General features: G+C 38.6%; 1 protein-coding gene and 4 non-coding genes across 6 annotated transcripts; 1 reads left to right on the top strand and 4 right to left on the bottom strand.

Moving 5' to 3' along the window:
* Window positions 1-351: 351 nt before the first annotated feature.
* Window positions 352-423, bottom strand: trnaq-uug (transfer RNA glutamine (anticodon UUG)). Its single transcript has one exon. It is a non-coding gene; the product is annotated as a tRNA-Gln (tRNA).
* Window positions 424-960: 537 nt separating this feature from the next.
* On the bottom strand, window positions 961-1043 carry trnal-aag (transfer RNA leucine (anticodon AAG)). Its single transcript has one exon. It is a non-coding gene; the product is annotated as a tRNA-Leu (tRNA).
* Window positions 1044-2065: 1022 nt separating this feature from the next.
* On the bottom strand, window positions 2066-2137 carry trnaq-uug (transfer RNA glutamine (anticodon UUG)). Its single transcript has one exon. It is a non-coding gene; the product is annotated as a tRNA-Gln (tRNA).
* Window positions 2138-2558: 421 nt separating this feature from the next.
* On the bottom strand, window positions 2559-2641 carry trnal-aag (transfer RNA leucine (anticodon AAG)). Its single transcript has one exon. It is a non-coding gene; the product is annotated as a tRNA-Leu (tRNA).
* Window positions 2642-3430: 789 nt separating this feature from the next.
* Window positions 3431-8814, top strand: sub1b (SUB1 regulator of transcription b). 2 transcript variants are annotated; one of them, XM_078249986.1, is made up of 5 exons: window positions 3431-3528; window positions 5707-5779; window positions 6297-6416; window positions 7971-8079; window positions 8268-8814. In XM_078249986.1, the coding sequence occupies exons 2-5, from the start codon at window positions 5711-5713 to the stop codon at window positions 8345-8347; spliced, it is 378 nt and encodes a 125-aa protein (XP_078106112.1). In that variant the 5' UTR covers window positions 3431-3528; window positions 5707-5710; the 3' UTR covers window positions 8348-8814. The 2 variants fall into 2 exon arrangements, with proteins under 2 accessions (XP_078106112.1, XP_078106110.1); XM_078249984.1 differs by lacking the exon at window positions 3431-3528 and adding an exon at window positions 3684-3845.
* The last annotated feature ends 7572 nt before the right edge of the window (window positions 8815-16386 follow it).

Below are 16386 nucleotides of genomic sequence, written 5' to 3'. Positions count from 1 at the left end.
GCTTCTTAAATGCTAATATTTTCTAGTTTCTTTAATCCTCTATAACAGTAACCTGAATGTCTGAGTTGTGGACAAAACAAGATATTTGAGTACGTCATCTGGGGCTTTGGAAAACATTGATCAACATTTTTCTGATATTTACATTTTCAAAAAACCTTTGAATATCACATCCTGGTCAATGAGTGCACCATTTATACTGTACCACCAATGGACTCCTCAATTGTTTTAGGTCTCACTGGTACCTGAAACAACATGTGCCACCGTTGTACTGTTTGCCGTCTAAATGTCCAAGGACCTCTTACCCCGTAAATGTGGTTGGTGGAAAGATTGCATTCCTTTCACCTTAAAATCTGGTTCCACCGAGATTTGAACTCAGATCGCTGGATTCAAAGTCCAGAGTGCTAACCATTACACCATGGAACCCAACGTGGAAATGTTAGGTGGGTTTGGCAGACAGTTTCTTACATAATGTCACCATGTATGACATAGAAGGCATACATTACATTACATTACATGTCATTTAAGCTGACGCTTTTATCCAAAGCAACGTACAATTAAGTGCGTTCAACCTTGAAGGTGCAAACTCCAGACAACAATAATAATAAATAATACCAATACAACAATACCAATTGACAAAAAAGATACAATGAAAAAGCAACCTGTTCTGGCTAACTCAAGTAATTTAGTAAGCTGAGCATTTGCAGAGAATGTGGGAAAAGGCAACTCAAGAATATGTTTTGAAGGACTTGCTACAAACAATGAATAGATAGATAGGATAGGAGTACTGTATACAAACACATGGTACTTCTATATGGGTTGACAATGTAGGGGCTGTCAAAGGGTGGCACTGTGCTAGAAATTATGTATTTTGCATATATGCATGTCTAATATACAAAGAATCAATATATTCTCTTTCCCAACATCATGTCACAGGCAACAGATCCAGACATAGACACTAGCTGTCAGAAGTGGGATTTGAACCCACACCTCCAGAGGAGACTGCGACCTTAACGCAGCTCCTTCGACCACTCGGCCATCCTGACTCAATGGGAAGCTGTTTTACAACACATTTTGATTAATATTATGATATAGTACATCAACTATGTATTGCTATAGTACATTGATGTCTGTGAAGGTTCTTAGTCATCCAGGTCATAGTTATCGATAGGCAAGGGTGCAATTCAAGGGCAACTGGACTTGGTAAAATGTGCTCCGAAGACGTTTTGTCTCTCATCCGAGGAACCCTTGCATTTTTTACTGATTGGTAGGGAAAACTGGCTATTTGACATCTTTGTGGTTGTCAAGATGATCGATACCGCTCTGTTCATTAGTGCTCCCGGCTGTTGTAACGACTGTCATTATGGTTATTGGAAACACCGAAAGCCAAGTTTGATTGACCATCGTTGGCATTCTTAAATGTGACCAAATGTGAGCGTTGACAATTTTCTGTGAAGAGATGAATTGAAAGCATTTCAAGTAGAGGATAAGTGGTGTCGATGGCCTCCTCCCCTGTTAAGCGACGGTCTCTCTATATGGGTGTATAGGGCTTCCTTGACACCCCTCTCAAACCAGCCATCCTCTCTCTCTGAAACGTGTACCTGGTTGTCTTCAAAAGTGTGTCCTTTATCTTCAGATGTAAGTAAACTGCTGAGTCTTTACCTGAAGCGTTAGCCCTTCTGTGTTTGGCCATGCTTTTGTGTAACGGTTCTTTTGTTTCAGTAAGTACTAGTAATAAGTAATACTACTCTTTAAATGCATGAATCTGTTACTCCACAGTAAGGTCCTGGATCAGATTCTATTACCGTTGCACCCAACAACACAGCCCGAAATTCAAGGTGTGCATCCATCATGTAACTCAAAGCCATTTCACTCGCTGTCAATGTTTCAAGTGAAGGCCAAGACCCAGTGACTCCTCAGTTGTTTTTGGTCTCACTGGTACCTGAAACCACATGCAACCACCCTTGTACCATATTGCAGTCTAATTGTCCAAGGACCTTTTACAACATATTACTGCTTTTAGCAGGATGTGGTTGGTGGAAAGATTGCATTCTTTTACCTTAAAATCTGGTTCCACCGAGATTTGAACTCAGATCGCTGGATTCAAAGTCCAGAGTGCTAACCATTACACCATGGAACCCAACGTGGAAATGTCAGGCGGGTTTGGCAGACAGTTTCTTACATAGTTTCACCATGTGTGATATAGAAGGCATATAACAATACCAATGACAAAAAAGATACAATGAAAAAGCAACCTGTTCTGGCTAACTCTAATAATTTCTAGTAATTTAGTAAGCTGAGCATTTGCAGAGAATGTGGGAAAAGGCAACTCAAGAATATGTTTTGAAGGACTTGCTACAAACAATGAATAGATAGATAGGATAGGAGTACTGTCTACAAACACATGGTACTTCTATATGGGTTGACAATGTAGGGGCTGTCAAAGGGTGGCACTGTGCTAGAAATTATGTATTTTGCATGTCTTCTAATATACAAAGAATCAACATATTCTCTTTCCCAACATCATGTCACAGGAAACAGATCCAGACATAAACACTAGCTGTCAGAAGTGGGATTTGAACCCACACCTCCAGAGGAGACTGCGACCTTAACGCAGCTCCTTCGACCACTCGGCCATCCTGACTCAACAGAAAGCTGTTTAGAGGATAAGTGGTGTCGATGGCCTCCTCCCCTGTTAAGCGACAGTCTCTCTATATGGGTGTATAGGGCTTCCTTGACACCCCTCTCAAACCAGCCATCCTCTCTCTCTGAAACGTGTACCTGGTTGTCTTCAAAAGTGTGTCCTTTAGCAGGATGTGGTAGGTGGAAAGATTGCATTCTTTTACCTTAAAACCGGAGAAAATATGTTAAAATTATTCGATATTAGCCTTAAAAAATGTGCAAATATTATATTCAACATTAAAGTTTTGGTGAAGGAATTTATGACATGGATACATGTTGTTAGGTTAATTGTTTTAAAATGGAATCATCTTTCTTTAGGGGGAATGAGAATTCTTGCTTTGGACTTATGAAATAAAAGTCCCTGAAAAAAAGTCCTATAAAAAAACCTGTTAAGGCCTATTTATTTATTCAACTATATTGAATAATTTATATATTTATTGCTTAATTTGTTTATTTCAGGATGTGTGCATATTTATTTATGAAATGGTATTAACGTTACATATTAAACCCTCCCTCCAGTCATTACATACTATTGATCTGAGGAAAGTGTGTCCATTTGTCATTCAAATAACGTGGTTACTCCATTTTCCAATTTTCAGGTATGAGTTATAAGTAAATAATTTGTATTTGTGTAAACGAAGAGGTTTCAGATTTTAGTAGGTTTGGTAGGGGGAAAGTTGAACACATATCGACGCGGGAACAGCCATCGAGACAACACCGGTACGTTACTTTTTGAAGGAGACGTTTGAATTTTAGGCAGGCAGCCAGTAGCCTACTACTTCCTCGCACCGGAAAATCAGTCAGCTTTCCGCTTCCCGTCAAGAGATCCGCCAAACTACATCACATCATGTAAGCATTAACAGTTTGACAATAACATGCTAAAACGTGTCTTTGCGAAGAGATTTGGTTTAATAGAAGAGCAAGTCTGGGGTTTACTGCATTTGACCTGTTACAGTGCACTGGCGGCTAATGAAAGTTAATGGCACGCTCTGCCAACGTTAGCCGCCGAGGCTAAACAATCCAAATAGCATCTTACGTTAGCTTGCTAGCTAATGTCCATGCCTGTAGCCATACAAGCACAGTCTTGACAGTGCAACCGATCGTTCAAACGCGGCCTCAGTGTGCGCATCACCGTGTATGACAAAGTCTTCAAGCCCTTCAGTGAGGTAACGTTCGATGACATGTCATTGCAAGTTGAAACTGTCTTTTGTCAAACGTAGAGAAACGTCTCAACACATTGCCAATGAATATCCTAAAGCTAAGTAACCTGCGCAGCTTCTTTACCCCATAGATAACGGAACTACTGGCATAACTCTACATAGCTAGGTCGTTTAGCAACACTTTATAATCCTCATCGACTTCTCTAACCATCTGGATGAAAATATATTTTAACCCTTAGATTCAACAGCTCGGCTCACAGTTTCTCACTTCTTTATGACGAGTGAAAAATGATTTTTTTGAAAGCTAAGGTGCAGTTTTTTTTTCTGTCCGGACAATTAAGTCCGTTACATTTGGGCAAGCACACTAAACTGTTTCGGTAACGTCATCTTACAGTGGACTTTTCTGTCTGACTTTAGTTATATTGAATTTTAAGTGTAGTGAACTAGGCCTGCACGATTCAGGGAAAAAATATGAATCCCGATTTTTTTTAGCTTAGAATTGATATCACGAGTCTCTGCCACGATTTTTTATCTCACGAAGTGTAAAAGTCATTTAAAAATTAAATTGCGAGCAGGGGTGAATCGAGATCGCAATTTTATAACGATTTATCGTGCAGGCCTATAGTGAACTATTTAGGCTAGTGACTTCTCATTTTCACTGCGTAGTAGCGCTGTCGATCTTCCTCTATAATACTATTCGAATTCCATTTGTTATTTTATTTAATATTCGAATATTAAATGCTCAAATTCATCCTGTTATTAATATTTACGATATTACACAGGCTTATGGATGGCCAATGCCACCATCAGCATGTGGTTGTTACACTTTCTGTCCACTAGAGGGACGACTAACATTACAAAACACACATTTGAAAACAGGTGATCACTTTCTTATTAACAATCAAACAGCGGAACAAAATGAATGACTTTAATTTGTCAACTTTAATGTACCTTGGCTCAAGCTCGTGAATAAAATATTTATATCCAGACCCTGCGTGATGTTGATCGTCTCATATCTTTACATTTTGAACCGTGTCAGTTTGTCCGTTATGGCCTGGTGGACAGCTGGTAAGCCCCGTGATGAGGAGAGAGCTGTAACGTTGTCAGGTGTGCCCTCAGGCCGCTTTCCGCCATTTTTGATAGTATTGTGATGATGATACCGCGTGGATGTACGTATTAAGGGAATATGTACGATTTCAGAAACGTTATTGTTCATCAGACTAAACAAAAGCATTTAATTTTCACATGCGTGTAGGCCAAGGTGACGAGAAAGGCAAGATTGCATATAAAACATTTAAAAAAATTCATAAAAAAGCAATATTCCAATAGTAATTTTAGCGTTCGAATAGTATTGATTTTTTTTTAATATTCGAATTTCGGAATTCGTTCCAACAGCCCTACTGTGCAGACACCTGTCCTTTACTTTAACTGCAGGCTTTCTGTCTCAATTAGTGAATAATGTATTTATAAATATAATAATGAAATAAATACAACTAATATAATAAGTAATACATTCTTTGATGACAGTCCAATGTTTGTCCTACAGAATATCTTTGTCTGTTACAGAAGCAGCTCCAGTAATATGCCAGTACAGACACAAATGTTAATGTCAAACAGCATGGCACATATGTTATTACCTGCTCTGTTCAAATGACTTAATACAATGCTAACATGCCCAATGTAGAGTTATTGGTCACTGTAATCATTCCTCCTTTCCCTATATAGTGCATATGGATAAGTTGTCATTGTGCACACTAGCTTTTTGCCATATATTCTGTTTAAACTACCCAGACAGAATAATGTCATGCATATGTCACCGTAATGTTTTGTACTGAAATAGAGGTCTGATATTTGATCCCTGTCTCAGCAAAATGCCCAAATCGAAGGAAGTGCTGTCCTCCACATCTGGAAGTGACTCTGACAGTGAAGTAGAGACCAAGGTTTGTGCTTAATACTAATTTCTGATGTGTTTACTTTATCCATGTACTTTGAATATGTATTGGCCCCATCAAAATGAAGCTCTGAAAGCAGATCCTATTTTGAGATAGACAATTTTGGGCCGCTACAGTTTGGACACTTCAAGGCTAGATGGCATGACACTTTGCAGGTTGAGTCACCAGTACAAACGAGGATACATTGATTTAGAAACGGTTTGTTTGCTTTTCTTTTAAAAAAGGTTAATGATACAAGCCTGTGGACATTAACACTGAATAGAGAAGTCAACTATGAGTAGGGATGGGTATATTTAGGAATTTGATTAAATAAATAATGCAATAAATAAAGTCTTTGCCTTGGCACAATTAGGCACAAGTGCTTCCTTGATTTTCTTATTAAAATCATTTTCTCCCAATCTGCTAATACCAACGCTGTACTACTCTTTACTATTCCACTTTATCTATTCAAGTTAGTTAGATGAGGGGCAAGTATTTTAGAAGTATTTTTTTGTTGTTTTTTTAGGCAAAGAGAAAGAAGTCAAATCCACCAGAGAAACCAGCCAAGAAACCAAAGAGTGGCGAGAGTTCCAAGCCAGGTGGCTCATCCAAGGGCAGCGGCAATGGCGATGACAACATGTTCCAGGTGGGTATCGCAGGCATGGGTGGGGGGGTTACAACCCCCCCAATAATCAAAACTGGCCAGTGCAACCCATCCCAAAACCTATTATATTTCCTTTACATAAATAAAGACATTTGCACCATAACTTGTTGCAGAGAAAATCACCAGAATGCAGAAAATGACATTTTAATTTAGCTTTAGGAGATCTCAACCCCCCACCCCCACCCAATGTTGAACCCAAAGTTACGCCCTTGATCACAGGCATACTGTAGTTAAAGATGTTTGGATGGGGAATTGCAATTGCAGCCGTTGTGTTTAACAATTATTTTTGTATTCAATAGATCCATTTTACATGTAGGTGATAGATAGGAGTATGTAACATTTGTTGACTTACTTAAATAGACTCTTCAACGGGGGTCCGGGACCCTTAGGAGGTCCTCAGAGTCAGTGCAGGGGGGCCTCCAAATTATTGTCAATTTTTAAACGTTCTTTCATAAAAATTAAAATGTCTTAACATGAATCCAACATATAATTAGCAAATATAAATCCCCACTGATGATAGGCTAACTGGTCTATAGGTAAGGTAGTCACTGAGGTAGCCATCCACTGATCCAGTTCACCCTAAAGAGTCACTGCAACATGTATGTTTAACATTAAAAGATGATTTATGAAATCATGCTAACAATTATTATTTTAATAGGTTAGTATTCTATGCACTAAGACGGTCTGTATAAAGGCTTTAGGACGCCCTACACGTTATTGTAGGCCCAGTTTAATATACAACTTCATTTTATACAATATCAGTAGTAGGGGGTCCCTGCTCTGTCTATCTTTCAGTTAAGGGGTCCTTGGCTTAAAAAATGTCGAAGACCCCTGATCTAGAAGATCAAATTATGTGTTTATTTGGTTGTAATTCACTGTTACACAAGTTTCTCATTTTGTTTAGTATGTCTGCTCTTGATTGTTTGCAGTTAATCCTGAACGCTGCCGCAAGGCTCCTCACTAGGTCAAAGTCGCATATAGGATTCAATTAAAATTTCTCACGTCTTCCCTCACGTTTCTCAAGCACAGAGCATTGCACGGTCGGGCTCCTACATACATATCTGTCTGAAGTACTTCACTCATATTCTAAGCTTTACAGCTAAGCTTTGAAATGCTCTGCCTCTTCCCTTACGGTCTGTTTTTGTGACTCTTCAAAAAATCCGATAAAGACCTACCTTTTTAGACGTTTGGCTGACTTTTCTGCACTTTTTGTTTTATTATGTAATTTTAATTGTGTATTATGTTCTTTTGTATACCTTTTTTTTAATGTGATTTGAAAGCACTTTGAGATTTTATTCGTGAAAAGGGCTTCATAAATACATTTAACTTCATCTTTGAACAGCACAATCTTTGGTCAGGTTATTGTATTTGCAAATAACATTTCAGGTCAAAACCTTCAATTATATTTTCCTTCAGTTTTTGTGAGAACAGAGTTGTTGTTGTTGAGTACTGGTTGGATAATATTGTAAAGGCCTTAAAATGTACTTCTCCCAAAAATGTTTTGTGCAGAAAAGTGAAGTAGTTTGCTTCTTACAGATTGGAAAGATGAGGTATGTCAGCGTCAGGGACTTCAAAGGCAAAGTCCTGATTGACATCAGAGAGTACTGGATGAACCAAGATGGGGAGATGAAGCCGGGGAAAAAAGGTAATGGCATCTGTAAGCCCTGCATATGCTAGAGATGTTTTTATGATCAGTTTCAGTGATCTACATGCGGTTCATATTTATCTTCAAAAGTACCCCAGGACCTGGAAAGATGTACTATATTTGATGTTTTTACTGGTTTGCTGCTGTGGTGTAGGACGCACTTTGAACCTGTTTTACATTGCTTGTAGGTATCTCCCTGAATCCCGAACAGTGGAACCAACTGAAGGACCAGATTTCAGAAATTGATGATGCCATGAAGAGAATATAAGCATTCCTTTTGATGTGATCTGTTGAACTTATTCCTTTTAAGTTAGTTGGCTGATCAGTTTTGTAAAAAGCCTGTATTTGTTTTCTAATGGACTTGTTTAGTTTGTAGTTGTATAGACCTAGAGTCATCTGCATACTCTGGTTTTCAGTGTGAAACTTGTTCTTGAGCTGAAGGAAAGGGATGGGTGGACGAGTATGGGGGTGGGTAGAGCGTATCAATAAGGTGATGTTTTTTATTGAATAATAAAAATGAGGCACTAGCTTAATATTGTTGTTCACTGTGTAAGTCCATGGTCACAGTTTGATTATCATGAATTTTAGGACTCTGTTTGATCTGACCTTTGTAATATGTAGCACCCAAAATCAGTGCTCTTCATTTCAGAAAGCCGATCCAGTCTGTCATGTTGTACCTGCAGGGGCTGTGACCCATGGGTTAGCTTTTGAAATTAAATGATACTATCAAACAAATTGTCAATGATATTATTGAAAGCATTGTATTAGACTTGCATTACCTGTAACTAGGGCTGGGCAATAATTCAATATGATAATTTATCGTCTTTCAATGGAATCATATTGCGATGAAGTCATATATCGAGATATTGTGATATACAATTACGTCTAAATTGATAAGCACATACTGACTCAATTTTCTCAGAAAATCTGTTGTGAAACATTTTGAGGAATTATTGAAGAATTGCAGATTTGTTTTAACATGACACTATTGTTGGTCGTGCGTGTAAACAGTCGGTATATAACTGGAAAAAAATGTTTTCTCAATTTCACTTGAAACTGTTTACCACATTGATGATTATTTGTCTAAAATGTCATTGTAAAAAATATTTTGTGAAAACACCAATTGTCAACCCTACAATATCGTCGCAATATCAAAATTGATGTATTTGGTCAGAAATATCGTGATATCTGATTTTCTCCACATCGCCCAGCCCTACCACTTGTACACAGTCATAAAGAATAGGAGTGTGTGTAAGGCCAAAAGTTCTAGGCCTATATATAGTGTTTCTCAAACTTTTTCAGACCAAGGACCACTTACCCAATAAAAAAACCAACTCACGGACCACAGAACTGCCAAATTATTCCCCAAAACAATAGACCTCCTACCTCAACGGTATATTACAAATCATAGCCAAATAAAATGACAGTTCTACAAATAGCTTACTCACTTATTGTCTCTGTTGCCAAGAATGGTGGTGCTGCTTAGGCTGAGACATCAGGCAAGCAATGTCTGTCAGAAGCCATCGTTCCACCTTGTCAGTTGACAGTAACTGTAAACTTTATTCCTCCGTACATCCTTCGAATGTCACGCTGATGATCATTTGTGACATAAATCGGAGGCGTTCTTGCAAAACAGCCGGCATTATTGTTGAAGTTAAACAACACAGCAGAACAGCCAATTTAAATAATATGTTTGCATTTACACAATATTGGAAACAACATATCTATGCACCTCACTAGGCTTTGGAGTTTCTGGCAGACAGTTTGAGAAACAATTTTAAATAAAAACATTATTTTACTAAATCTACTCATGAACCACCAGGGGTCACTCACTTAATACTCACCATAATAACCACTCATAGGCCAGGCCTATGTATAAGTCTGAAGTATTTATTTGTATGTAAACAAACAATGAATGTATCTACTAAAAAGTATTGGGTAACACTTTACTTGAAGGTATCTACATAAGAGTGACATGAAACTGTCATGAACACATGACACAGTCATGACACATGAACCCTAACTCTAACCATAACCATAACTTGTCATGACAAAAACCGAGTGACACTTACTAAAAGAAGCGTTATGTCATAAACGTTTATAACTTGTTTATAAACGTTTATGACACATTCATGACAGTGTCATGTCACTCTTATGTAGATACCTTCAAGTAAAGTGTAACCAAGTATTGTGTGTGTACTAAGCCTGATATCTTCTTCTCTGTGCCATAGAGCTCCACATCAATGAGCCACACTGTTGCACTGGATGACATGTTCCTTTATAACCATGAAAACACACACACTGTAGATTATTTTGTACTTTATTCAGTACACTGTCCATAAACATGGCTCAGGAAAGCTGGACTTATTGCAAAAAGCCTGGCTTGAATGAGCCGAACAAACAGAACCAGGTAAATTGTTCAGCAGGTCCAACTTTAAATGTAGGTGATAGATATAAGTATGCAACATGTAAAATGTATGATGTTTAATTACTTAAATAGAATAGAAGATCAAATTATGTTTTAATTTGGTTGTAATTCACAGGTACACACGTTTCTTATTGTGTATGTATGTCTGCGAGAGAGTCTTGTGAGTAAACTGGTATCCTGAGTGAGATGTAATCAAGATCCGGATAAATGCAAAACATACGCCACCAATTGGCCAGCTGCCACCAATTCCTCTTCAGGAGATCTTCGAGGAGACACGGGGGCGATTCCAGGATTTTTTAAGCAGAGTGGCACGGGGGGGACAATAATCAGTCAGGGGGGGCACAGGGGTTTTTATCGGAATACAGCATAGAAAATCTACTTAGAAATATAGGAAATATTGGATAAGATAGAACAACACACTGTAATTTAGCTAAATAAAACACATTATTAATTTCACTTGTTTTTATTTTCAACAAATTGTATATCTAAATACAATACACACATTTATATGGGCTCTTAAGGTAAAAATGTGGATAGTCATTATTGAAACATTAATTGGGCCCATTCAAGCCCAATCCGGCCCATTCAAGCCCATTTCCAATTTTTCCAAATCGAGGCACCAATCACAACCGTTGAGGCGGGCTTTACACCAATCACAACCGTTGAGGCGGGCTTTACACCAATCACAACCGTTGAGGCGGGCTTTACACCAATCACAACAGTTGAGGCGGGCTTTACACCAATCACAACCGTTGAGGCGGGCTTTACACCAATCACAACAGTTGAGGCGGGCTTTACACGATGACGATAGCGCAGCGACGGCGAGCAGCTTTTTGTTTACATTCAACATGACGGCCACCGAAGCGCAGCAACCTGTTGATGCTGCTGTCGCTGCTACGTCACCCAGATCGTTGGTCTGATTGGTTGAAAGACTATCCAATTGCGCCCAGAGGCATTTGAGCGGCGTCCGTTGGTGACGCCCCTTTGGAAATGGGCTGTGAATGAAGCTTCCCCAGACCCCCTCTCAGTTACAGCTGAGAAGGGTCTGGGGTCAACCAGGCTAGTTACTGTACACAGTTTTCAGATAACAGGAAACTGAACAGAAATAAAGTGAAAAAAATCTATTTATTTCTTACAGCAACAAGTGCTCTACAGCGAGTACACAGTTGCCATACAATGTGTGTTTAAAGTAGATCCCCGTTTACCAAATGGAAAGGCAGCCATTGGCAGAAGAGGCAGCAAAGGGACACTACTCTGATCCAATGGAAATCAAGTTTGTCAGATTGACAGCACTCTAGCCCAATGGATTGGGGGGGGGGGGCAATTATATTTCATCCGGTTAAGTTTAAGCATAGGTAATATTTGTGGTACTCACCATTATGGTTGTAGGATGCGCAATATCTGGTAGGGCACTGGTGCAATATTTTTTAATATGAAACGGCATTGTGCAATTGCGTATTTGGCCATTGTGCAATACATAAGTTATTGATTACAGCATGATTTAATGGGAAATGTGCAATCTGGGTAGACTTAAGTGCAATATGAGGGGGAGGATGTGCAGTGGGTTCTCTTTCTTCTGTGAGTGTGGGGGAAGGTAGGGGGGTCTTGTGTGAGGTTTATTGAAGGCATTTGGATGAGATAATGTATGCTTATGTTTTATGCATGTTTACTGTATGTTTATTGTGTGTTTATGTGCAATGCGTCGCCATTTTTTTTCTCACAACTGCCCAGGACGAATTTCTTCTAATAAAGGCTTATCTTATCTTAGACAAGACGTGGTATCCTCTCATTTGTAAGTGCCATGATCATTTAGGATTTTTGTCACCTGTCATCCTTTCAGCAAAAATGGTCCTGCAGGATCTATGTGGCAGGAAAGTCTCCTGGGATGAGGATATCTCTGCTGAACTTACTCCAAGATCATCACTGTGGCTTTCTGACCTCACAAGGCGTCATGGCTTCACAGTAGATAGATGTCTCTAACCGGTTGGATTTGGAACAATCACATCTGCACAGCTGCATCACTTCGCGGATGCGAGTGAAAAAGGTTATAAAGTTGTTATACCTTCGCGTAACGAATAAAATGGGGGTAGTCTATATCCACGACGTACTTCCAGGATTGCTCCGTTGCTGCTGGAAATTCCACTGGATGTTCCTCTTTTCAGCCAGATTTCCGTCCCCTTCCTCCTTCTTTGTGTTGGTGTTCTAACCTCTGGTGGATTTGTGAGGACTATGGTTAACTGCTCCTCAGATCTCTGCAGGGTAAATCCAGACAGCTAGCTAGACTATCTGTCCAATCTGAGTTTTCTGTTGCATGACTAAAACTACTTTTAACGTACAGGGGGGGGTTATTAGAAGAGGTAGCTTTGTCCCCCCTTTAAAAATATGAAAGACAACCCACTCCCCAAAACAGGTAAAAATAATCATTCAGGGGGCTCAAAACAGGTAGGAAAAACAAGAACTGTGTCTACTTTGCTACATTGGGGGGTTAAAGAACACAACAGGAAGTGGAAAATAAAGATATATTTATGTAAAAAATAAAAAGGAAAATCAAGGCACTCTTTTTCAAAATTATTTAAAAAGCCTTTATTTTACTGGCTATTTCATAATAGAAAATGTAAAAGACAGGGAGAAGCAACCCAGGCGTAGCGGCACAGACAAACAATTTCCCCTTTTGTGTAGGCTAATTGGAAACACCTGAGTGACCACATGAAAACATGCCAAAACAATCCACTAGGTGGCTGGCTGTAAATGTTCACATTCAAAAGAACAAAAAAACTAAAAAACAGTTCACTAAGTGGCTATACATAGTAAATATCCACATACAGAGAGAGTCACTAGGTAGCTACATTACAAGTTAAGCCCAAACAAATCTATCTATCTATCTATCTATCTATCTATCTATCTATCTATCTATCTATCTATCTATCTATCTATCCATCCATCCATCCATCTATCTATCTATCTATCTATCTATCTATCTATCTATCTATCCATCCATCCATCCATCTATCTATCTATCTATCTATCTATCTATCCATCCATCCATCCATCTATCTATCTATCTATCTATCTATCTATCTATCTATCTATCTATCTATCTATCTATCTATCTATCCATCTATCTATCTATCTATCTATCTATCTATCTATCTATCTAGCTATCTTTCTTTCTTTCTTTCTATCTATCTATCTATCTTTCAAAAGCCGCTTTCCGACCGCAGGGATTTTTGCAGTTCCTAGAACATAACGGTCCTAGAACCCTTTTTTTTCTCGTGTCCCGACTGGACCAATTTGGGGATTATTAAGTTCCTCTGACCACAGTTCCTGGAACTCTTTCAGCTCCTACTTCAGGGAAGGGTCTTTTCTCTTTTCCGCATAGTGGCGGTTAGATGGCTGTGTTATAATAACAAAAGGTCAGTTCCTATGGCCACAGTGGCCAGCCATTCTCTAACAGATTTGTTGTTGAGATGTACACGATTCCTAAAAAATCATCCCAAAAAATGTGTGATGATGATTTGAGTATGCAGAAAGTTTTGAACAATACAGGAGAAGAATTATTTCCTCTACATAAATAAAGACATTTGCACCATGAATTGATTGAAGAAAATGCACAAATTGTTGCATACAAATTCACCAGAATGCAGGAAATGAAGTGTTTGACGTACACAATTTTGTGGGAGAGGACACCCAGACCCCCCCAGTTACAATGTGTCCCCCCACCAATTTTGAAACAAAACCTACGCCCGTGTGTTCTAGTGGGCTGACGTAAGGCGTCGCCACAGTCGGCCTTCGTCGCCACTAGTTCCTGGCCGTCTGCTCTGTGTGTCAGGGCCTTTATAGACAAGCTGTTGTGGAATTGCCAGCAAACTTTCTGCAGTGAGACCATTTCCCTGAACCATTAGCATGTCCAGACTCTAGGTAAAGTTCACATCATCTTCTGCCTGCGGAGAAGAAAAGGGTGATGGAGGGTGTTTGAACAACATTTACTGTTTACTGGTAACCTGTCAAGTAAGGACAGGGGAGTGGAGCACTTGTTGACATTTCCCAGGCACTTTCTACTGTGTGGCTGTGTTTCCGACAAGGAGTGACAGCTAACAAAGCCAGACAAACATTCAAACATTTAATCACCTTGTTGACGCATGCATGCCTGCACTGTTCACTCTTTGCTCTTTTTGCAGAAATGACTCGAGAGAAGTCAACAGTTGAAGAAGTGCTGGAAGCCATCAAAAACAACGATGCTCTTCGTTCTGCTTTTGGAGATTGTGGATTACCCTGGGAGTATAAAAAATGTACTGTTTATTATTTATGCTTGCATGTCACTTCAGTTTATAAATGATTGTCACAGATATGCTTTGGGAATGACAAAGTGAAATCACAGAAGTCTTACTTTTCTCTTACTGCTCTTACTTAAACTTAAGAGCATTTTGAGTCTAATGATTTGAAAGAGAGCTACTGTATGAAATCCTTTGTTTCTGCCATGACTTGGACTATTCCATGTCTATGGAGAGAGATTTGTCTCAATATTATTTGTGTAAACAGATTGACTATCTGTGTGTAAATGTGTAATCTGTACATATAAAAACACATTCCATAACTACAAAAAAATATTTGTAAATATAAAACTGATCTGCAAATACACAAATAGTTCCACAAATAAAAAAAATATATATATATATATTTGTAAGTACATTTACAAATAAATGAAAAAGTATTCTTTCGAACGGGCATTTGTGAATTCAGTTTTGATCTGTAAATCGATAGAGGCATTTGTGGATCTCAATTCTATGCGTGGATTTGCATTTTACAAACAGAGTGTTGAGACAAACTTTCTGCCGAAAATCCACTTGTAGTACACGATCATCTTTTGGGAAGCACATGCTTGTATCTATATTTTAATTATGTTAATGTGATGCAGTGAGTATTAGTGTTTGTTTATTTGTTCTGTGTACTGTGTATTTTCTAGCACACACTTTCTTATTCATTTTAGTGTTACGTACAGGATTTTGTTAGACTGTGGTGGGTGGACCTCGGACCCTACAGGGGCAGCTCCCCTGGAAAAAAAGTTAAATGCATCAACGCGGTGCCCTTTGCTATTTTCAGCTATTTTAAGGGTACAATTGTGTGACTTTTTTTAATGTGGGGCTTAATTTGGGCAATTCTCCAAATTTATAAAATATAAATACTTTATTTTGAGTGAGTCTGTATGTAGGCAGAGATTTACTGAACTCAAATATATCAGTCATATATAGAAATTATGGAGCAATGTGATTTTAGAGCACCTATGTAGATTTAGAAATGTAGATATTACACGTGGCACATTCATTTTGGCAATTCTCCAAATGAATACAGTAAAAATGCTTGATATTTTTTGTGTATACTCTGAGTTGTCCTTAATTGTCAGGACATTCCTTCCAGCAAACCATTACCAAAAAAAAAAAAGTATTTTCCCTTAAAATTTAGTGGGATTTCTTATTTTATAAGAGACAGCATTACCAGACCTTCCTCCACAGCGCCGCAAAGGAGGGTCTGGCTAGTCTACACACTAAGTGCCTTTGCAGTAGTAGCCCCTAAACTCTGGAATCAGCTACCTCTTCATATCAGGCTGGCTCCTGTACTGCCTCTTTTCAAATCCCGTCTTAAAACACATTTTTATTGTCAGGCTTTAACACATTAGAATAGTTGCCTTTCTATATTATTATCATTTTGCTGTTAAACTGTTGTCTTTTTGTTGTTTTTGTGTTCATTGTGTTCTTTCTATGTTTTAGTTTTTCTGATTGTACAGCACTTTGGTCAACTGTTGTTGTTGTGCTTTATAAATACATTTGGATTGGATTGGATTTGGATTGTAAATATTCTATATTTGTCGTTAATATCAGGAT

The sequence above is a fragment of the Sander vitreus genome, chromosome 5 (assembly GCF_031162955.1).
Source record: "Sander vitreus isolate 19-12246 chromosome 5, sanVit1, whole genome shotgun sequence".
NCBI classification, from domain to species: domain Eukaryota; kingdom Metazoa; phylum Chordata; class Actinopteri; order Perciformes; family Percidae; genus Sander; species Sander vitreus.
Note: the sequence above shows the minus strand (reverse complement) of the source record. Positions and strands in the feature narration are given on the sequence as shown.